Source organism: Wasmannia auropunctata, unplaced genomic scaffold (genome assembly GCF_000956235.1).
Source record: "Wasmannia auropunctata unplaced genomic scaffold, wasmannia.A_1.0 LD336064.1, whole genome shotgun sequence".
NCBI classification, from domain to species: domain Eukaryota; kingdom Metazoa; phylum Arthropoda; class Insecta; order Hymenoptera; family Formicidae; genus Wasmannia; species Wasmannia auropunctata.
The window spans coordinates 932,089-940,745 of NW_012026826.1; the positions used below are offsets into that span (position 1 = coordinate 932,089).

Sequence of the window (8,657 nt, forward strand, 5' to 3'; positions counted from 1 at the left end):
ATATATATATATATACATATATATTTTTTTTTGTTTCCCCAGTAATACCCACCCTGAGTAAGTAATTGTCAATTTGCCGACAGAAGCTTGCAGAAATTGTAGTAGGTTACATTTAAATGTATCTGTGTTAAGATTTCCAGTTGGAAGCTCTTACAAACATAATATAATATAATAATACATGAAAAACAAATTTACAGTTAAATGATTTTTTAAATCTGATTTTTGCCACCACTGCTGATAAATTTTGCGGATATTTCACTAACAACATTGCACATGGCAAAACCTGCCAAAATTAAATTATTCTATCTACAAAATTTCTAACAAATACTGCAATCCGCTTGATAACATGGTTATCAAACATGCTACGTAAAATTTACATGTATGAGATACAAAACAATTATTCTTACAGATTTCAATATATATTACTACTCTAGAATCATTATATACTAATTTTTTGGTATGTACTAATTATACTAACTTGCAAGAATAATTCATAGAGAATATCGTCTGTGACCTTCTCACTTAGATTTCCACAATAGAGCGTGCGCGCATCCTCGTCCATTCTTAGCAAAATTTGGATTTCTATTTCTCTAACGAATCTCTTATTTATAAGAGTCAATGTCGCTTTATTTTCACTTTCTTTTTTTTTCTATTTCTGTGGAAACTGTATGTCTTTAAAAAAATGAATGATCCTCTGGTTCAGATTCAGGTTAGAATGGTGTTTAGAAAACTCAAAAACATCTTCAACTCTGAACTCTGCTAGTTCGGGTAACTAGTTGCGTAACTCGAATGAACGTACAAAGCGCCATCTCTCGGGAAAATGCAGCGTAACATGAGATGCCCACTATTTCAAATCTAAATGGTTAAATATTTACATACGATTATTAAAATTAATAATTATTAGAAATATGTATTAGATAATAATTACTATGTCACTTAAAGAAGCAATTTTTTATTATAGTATCCAAATTAAGTAATACTATCAGTAACGTTTCTCATTGGGCCGCCTTCAATTTGGATCATATATGTATGTAGCGATTTTTACTTAGTATTTGCAATGTAGAAACAAAAGAAAGGAATTGTGTATTATTGAGTGAGCCAACATTATGGTAAATCGTATTTTTTTAGTAAAAATTAAAAAAACCTGTAAATCTTTATATAAGCCATAAATTGAGTAAACAAAAAATCTTATTTTTAATTATTAATAAAAAAAAATATATATATATAAATAAATAATTATTATTTTATAATATAAATATATAATTTTTCGAAGTCTATTTAAGCAAGAAAACTCATGGTTTGACAATTGTTGAAAGGATTGAGTGAAAAATAAACTTTATATAATTAATAATAATAATAATATAATAATATACATATATTAATAATGAATATATAATTTATAATGAATTAATAATGAATATATAATGAATAATATATAATTTATAATGAATTAATAATGAATATATAATTTATTATATACTACTTATATGCAATAAATTTCATACTTATTTCTTATTTAATAAATAAATTTTAAAATTTTGATTAGATATAATTTTACTCATTACAACGTACTCACACATGTTTAATATTTCATATTGAATGAATTATTCTTGTGTAAAATTCATACAGATTTTTATTTTAATTATACATTTATACATTTCTTTTTACTTTTAACTCAGATTTATTTTTAATAAATTACAATAAAATTTTAAAACAAATACATATACATATATATATATGTATATATATGTTTACATATGCATACTGTATATATTATATTATAAAGCAAGTGTATAAAAATGCATATATATCATACATATAATATATACTTGCATATACACATGTACATACATATGCACATTATATATAATAATAAATACAATTTTGTATATTTTCTTAATTGGATTATATTATTTTATCAATATTATATTTGAAATTTTTTGTCACTCATTGCACGAGCAAAAAAATGTATAAACTCGTAATTAAATAGAACGTGAAAATATTTAACAGGTATCAATATAATTGAATTATCTTGTATATAGCATTAAGAGTATAAAATAAGATTTATATATATATATATATATCTTAATGTAACTTTTACTTAGTTTTCAATAACACCATCAAAACAGATTTTTTTATAGTTTGATTAATTGCAAAATTAGCTGACCAATTTGCAGTAGCATCAATAAATTATTTTAAATTCTTCTGTATTATAACTTAAATTATTATTAATACAACTATGCTATATAAAGTATCTTTTACAAATCACTATTGTCCAAGCTTAACTAGTTAAATTACAAATCAAACAAAATCAATACACAATTTATATATTAAGCGTCGTAAATATTTCTTTTTTTCTTATATTAATATATTAAATAAGAGAATTTTCGGAAAACAATTTATTCTCAAATGATCGTATATGATTTAGAATAAAAAAATAACAGTCACAGTCCCTATTTTTATTTTTATTTTTTTACATTCTTAGTATACTTTTAACCTCCCTTACCGAAGAAATCGTCTCTTTTGCGCTGCTTTTTCACTATGTTATATTTACTACTTAGCCATATGTAAATAGAAAAATGAAAATGTGCATACAATTGAAATATTACACACATACCATCCAAACGAAATGGAAAATCAAGATTTGGCTCGCTTGCGTTTTCAAATCAAGGATAAAAGTTAAACTAAACAAAAATATATATAGCAAGTATATTTTACATTATATCTCATATTTTAAAGAATTCTTATTTATCTTCGTCTTTATAAAAATGCGCTGAACGATTTTCTCGAGTTGGAGACTATCTCGTATAAAAAAAAAATCACTTTTATAAAATATAATCTTTTGGTATGCAAACTGATTATCGATTACCTCTCAAAATAATGTACCGATTGTAATATACATCAACATGACGCACCGCTTTGAAAAATATCTAATAACTGCTAACATTTACAATGCCTAGTGTACATCCATTTTTTTATCCCTTTTTTTTATTTCTTCTTCTTAACTTTTAGATCTTTATTCTTCAAACTGCTGCGTGTCAAACCCCAAAATTCTTTGGGCCTTAAATTACTTTGCACTGCCGTGAACTTCCAACCGACATGATGACGACAGCCTTTACAGATAGCTATTGTCCAAGCATATCTAAAACAATATGGGCATATTAAAGATAAAATGAAATTCACTTATAATTTGACATGCTAGAATGTTGCATTTTACCCTGGAAACCAGCTATACTCAGTCGAGGGATCCGAATTGTTAAGTACGACGCCTTGAACATGATAAAACGTTATAGTTTCGTGTATAACACCACCGGGATTGACATAAGTACCCTGTGGACCTTCTTTATTCATCGGAAACATGTGTGACTGTCTCCCAATGAAGGATTCACAATTGACGCATACGTATATCTTATCCTTGAAACAGACATTGATATTAAAGGCAATGTATAAGAAATGCAGTCTATATATTGGGTTGGCAAGTAAGTTCGTTCGGTTTTCGCTTCAGCGCAGGTTTATTCCGATTTACTCTTTTTTTTTCTTGGCGCTATTGCACAACTCGAATGTGCATTTATTTTACACAACCTGTCTGTGAATTTTGGTGTTGCTAACTTCAGTATTGTTTCGTGCTGCGCAGCTATGAAGATGGAAATAAATAACGTGCATTATCGTTATATTTTGCTCTATTATATCAAAAAAGGCAAACGATTTCCAGAACGGAATTTGACATCACCAACTTAATGTCCGCTCTGTTAAAGCATCATCCCCATATACTTTCTAGTCTCTGCAGATCATTTGCTTTTTTAATATAATAGAGCAAAATATGATGATAAACGTTATTTATTTCCATTTTCACAGCTACGCAGCATGTAACAATACCGAAGTTAGCCAAACCAAAATTCAGAGGCAGATTCCCAGTAAACGGAAAAGGATTAAAATGGATTAAAATTTTTAAATTCGTGGATTTAAATTCATTGAAATCGATTGGCCTCCGTGGAAATGCATTTCTATTTCATAATACAAATATAATTTAATATTTTTACTATAATATTAATATACTTTTGGATTTGATAAATTAAAACAATGCATTTCCTAGTCACAATTTTTAATTAAATAACGTTCATGATTCATTTTCACGGAAACTATATATTTGTTTAAATTTAATTAAGACTGAAAAGCTGTATTTTCTATCTAGAATTTTAAATTAACCCGTATTCACGATTTATTTTTTAAAACTAAACTTACTTTTAGATTGAATGGCATAGAAAATCATGTAATTCCTATAAATGAACACAAAGGCATTAAAATGGATTCAGATTTTCGGCGTATTCGCAAACATTTGAGATAAACGAGATTTTTCAACCTATTTTAATCCATTTCCGTTTGCTGAGTTGTGTAAAACAAATGCACATTCGAGTTGTGCAATAGCAGAAAAAAAAAGTAAATCGGAATGAATCTGCACTAAAACGAAAACCGAACGAACTTATTTGCCAACCCAATACTACTAATTATACAATATGTTATTTCATACGCACCTCTACGAGATATTTCATTTCTCTTTGCAATCGAGAAATAGCACAGTCATAAGTTAATAGCGTAAGTCTTTCATTGTGATCCATTAGGATATTTTGTGCAACCCAAAAGGATAAATCTATGGGATCTTTGGGCACGCTACCACCTCCTAAAATGTAGATTATAATTTAAAAAAAATTGCAATAAACGTTGAAATCTAATTTTTATTTAAACAACTGCACACTTACTAGTCTCAAGAAATTGCAGATGCTGACGTATCCTGAAAGACAGTCTTACAGGATCGTACTGCCTATAAACCCAAGCTGGCCAAGCAGTTACTGCAGCATCCTTGTTTTCTATTCTTTCCTGCTTTTTCATATCTTCTTCAGAATCGATAGCAATTCTCAAGTGATCTAATGAAGCCAAGCGTTGGTCCAAAAACGGTGGTTGAAGCGTTATCTCCGGTAATACTTTAACATTGGCCGAAATTTTATTGTTGTCCTGATTATAAGTAAATATCAAACTGTCAAACAAATTGTAATAAACCCAGAATATCGTAAAGTGTATAACTAAAATAATACTATATTATCTAAAATTAAAATTCTACAATATCCTAAGCTTAAAACATACTGAAGTTGTTAAATCGTAGCTTATTCAGCAGTTACTCTTATATGTAATTAAATTATTTTGAAAGTGTGTAGAAACTTTTAAGAAAAAATTAACAATATTTACATGACTAAATATATATTCATTCAATCAATTTGATTAATTCAACTCTATAATATCATCTTTATACATATGTTCTTGTTGCTTTTGCGGCATTTTCACAAATTTTAAATAAAAAGGCATTAAATTGAACAAAAAATATACATTCTTTCATATGTAAAATTCCGTTAAAACTCCCTAAATGTGACTAATAATTTTTATCAAAAATATTTGAAAATATCTTCTCAAATTAATAGTTTTTACATGATTTGTTGGTCTTTTATTAAAAAGTGATTCAAATTTTTCAAATAATCAAATATATAATCTAACAGTAGTTGTAAACATAATTCGTATACATTTAATATAGAAACCAACCTGTGTGATAACACGTAATATCTTAAAGCGTTGCCTGCCTTTGGCTTTTAAACGAAATTCTCGCCGACCATGATCCAACCATATACCTCCATCCGTATATTCGTAAATTTCAGCAGTCGTTCCTATCCGCTCCATCTCGGAATGACCGTAACACACGACACCGAAAGTACGATCATTTTGTATACAAGTTTGTAGCATCTCTATAGTCTGTGTGCCAAAGACTGTCATGGGTAAAGTTTGTCCGGGGAATAATACAGACTGCTTTACTAATAATGGTAGATTCATATAAATGCCATCATCCAGTATAGTCCTTCCCCTCAATTCCTCCAAATTTTGTCCTAAATACTATGCAAAATATATTCAATTTTATAGAATTTTTAACTTACGTTGCAAATTAGCATGACTAATATTGTATTAAATATTATCTTCAAAATACTAAAAAAATATATATTTACAGAATGTGTTGCTGGTAATGTCACATCAAATGTATTCTCTGAGGGCACTGGTACATCTTCCATGTTGGGTTCTAGTCTATTGCTTGATAAGTCTACAAATATATTATAACTTATTATATTTGATATATTAAAAATATTTTCTTATATATACATATATATATATATATATATATATATTTAAGTATTCATATATTATTAGTATATATTTAATTTATTAAGAAATTTTTAATATATTATAAAATATATATATATACATATATATATATACAGGGTATCCCAAAATTCACGAATCAAAATATCATAGCAGGAAAGTCTTCGAAAAATTAAGTAAAAAAGTTATTTGTAAATTTATATTTTATTTATATTTATTATATTAAATTTATATTTAAATTTATATTTTAAGCAGTAGTTTTTAGATCATAAGAGTTTAAATTTAGCCAATTATAAATTACAGTTAAATGGAAACATATCCATGAGTGCATCGATAATGTTAGTGGTTGCGCATTTCAAGCGCGTACTAATATATAATTATATTTGCTAGTAAAAATACCAATTGTCTTATCTTTTTAACGTATTTACTGATAATGTAAAATATTAATATAAACAAACAACACAAGTAAACCTACCCAAGTATAATTTTCCGATTTTTTAAAATTTGGTATAAATGTAGAACTATGAAAAATATTTAATACATGTCTTTCCATTTTGACCCATATGCGGTTTTAAGGACAGTTATTATCAATTCAATTTTACCCTCATATGAGCTATAAATATAATAATAGTATCTAATAAATAATTTAATACAAGATATCGGAATTGTTTGGATCGCTAATTACGAATATAAAATTAGATTTGCAAAGTTATTCACTTAAATAAAAAATGTTTAAACAAGTTAGCAAGAAAATTGAAAAAATACATATTGCAACATATGTATTAAAAGAAGTTCAAACAGCTTTCTTCCAAATATAGAAATAAATATTCTCCTTCCGTTATTTTCTGTTTCGGCAAGGAACGAGTTTCTATCTCTACAAGGTACTTACTTTAATTTTTTTCAACCCTGTTGCTGATTTGTATGAACCGTTTATTGCTCATAAATAAATTAAAACAATTTATTTTATAAATTTAAAGTCGCGTTAAAAATCATTTATCCAAATAACTTATTCATAAGTCACGTCGCTATATAGTATTTTTTTCAAATTTTCTAATTTTAAACATTTTTTTAAGTAAATAATTTTGCAATCTGATTTTATATTCGTGATAAGCAATCCAAAGAACTCCGATATCTTGTATTAAATTATTTGTTAGATATTATTATTATTATTATATCTATAGCTAATAAAGAGTGAAAATTGAAGTGGTAATAACTGTCCTCAAAATAAATGAGCCAAACTGGAAAGACATGAGTAAAATATTTTTCATAGTTCTATGTTTATGCCAAATTTGAAAGAAATCGAAGAGTTACACTTGGATAGAATATAGATTTGCTCGTCAGTAAGCAAACTGTTCAGTATGACGGATTTTGCAACGAATACGATATTATCTGTATCTGCATTAAATTTATGTTTTGCCTACCAATATAATCTGACAGCAGATTGTCAGCAGACAATTGAATGGAATCTGTCATAAACTCTAATCATAAACATTTAAATGAAATAAAAGCATCATTTAAAAGCTTATAAAACAGCAAATTCCTATTCAGTTTCTGTAATCTCTATCACTATATTTTATTAGCAGATTCTATCATATTTCTCCTGGAATTCTATTAACAAAATGTACAGACATTTTCAAAATTTATTCATGACAGATTTGGTTACAGTCTGAAACTTTAGTAGTATAAGTGTACGCAATTACTGACCGTCGTAATTTCGTAACTACATTGTTAAAAATGTCATGAAATGTAATGTACTTTTACGTTACAAGTACATTAAATTTAATGTAACTGAAAAGTATATTTGTGAACATGTGTAAACGTATGAAAACTTCGTGGAAAAGTATAAGTGTCCATGTGGATATGCATGAAATTTAATGCATATGAACATTAGATTTGAGTTAGTTGTAATTTCGTTTTCATTAACATTAAATGTTTCTAATGTACCTGCTTGAAATTTGCTTCTATTACATATACATTAGGGTGGACCTTATTTATACTTGATGAAAAATTTTTTCTGATTTTTTTCGACGCCCTCTAAAGTTTTCCATTTGGTGAAAAAAAAATTGTGTAAAAGTTGAGCTCGATCGAATAACAGAAAGACGTGGCACAATCCTGTTAAAGTTGAAACAAATATTTTTTTCACAAAAAATGGGGAAATCCGATGAAAAGAATTCTGAATAAAGATTAAATGATTTTCTTAGTAAATGTTGTATGATAGTATGTTTTTTAATAAATATAGTATATTTAAACCGTATTTTAACAAAATGTATCGTATATATATTATATATGTGTATACGAAATATATCGTATTTTTATATTTATAAGCAGGAAAATAAAGATATCAATATATTGTTTGCATCTATATATTTTACAATCTATTGTAATATTTAAATCTATTGTAATTTTACAAACCCTTAATAAGAGTAGCTTTATAGACATTTGAATACTGAGTTCTTTAATGT

At 26.7% G+C, this 8,657-nt stretch overlaps 2 protein-coding genes across 2 annotated transcripts in view; both read right to left on the reverse strand.

Annotated features, from left to right (window-relative positions):
- Positions 1–777, reverse strand: part of LOC105450268 (RNA-binding protein 7-like) — a 3,917-nt gene extending 3,140 nt beyond the window's left edge. Inside the window, exon 1 of the mRNA XM_011690034.1 lies at positions 479–777. Within this exon, the coding sequence (XP_011688336.1) occupies positions 479–562 (84 nt within the window). The 5' untranslated portion in view covers positions 563–777. The remainder of the gene's footprint in view (positions 1–478) is intronic.
- Positions 778–2,443: 1,666 nt separating this feature from the next.
- Positions 2,444–7,668, reverse strand: LOC105450300 (protein cereblon). Its single transcript, XM_011690084.1, has 7 exons — positions 7,617–7,668; positions 6,045–6,136; positions 5,590–5,934; positions 4,758–5,010; positions 4,533–4,678; positions 3,218–3,414; positions 2,444–3,142 (listed from the first exon to the last, which is right to left on the reverse strand). Exons 1-7 carry the CDS (start codon positions 7,666–7,668, stop codon positions 2,989–2,991), a joined length of 1,239 nt encoding a protein of 412 aa, XP_011688386.1. The 3' UTR covers positions 2,444–2,988.
- Between the last annotated feature and the right edge of the window lie 989 nt (positions 7,669–8,657).

Coding starts and splice junctions, on each gene's coding strand:
- LOC105450300 (XM_011690084.1), bottom strand. CDS start 7,668: ATGACAGATTCCATTCAATTGTCTGCTGACAATCTGCTGTCAGATTAT. Junction 6,137..7,616: donor TCTGCTGTCAGATTATATTG/GTAGGCAAAACA, acceptor ATATATTTGTAG/ACTTATCAAGCAATAGACTA. Junction 5,935..6,044: donor CATTACCAGCAACACATTCT/GTAAATATATAT, acceptor TATTTTGCATAG/TATTTAGGACAAAATTTGGA.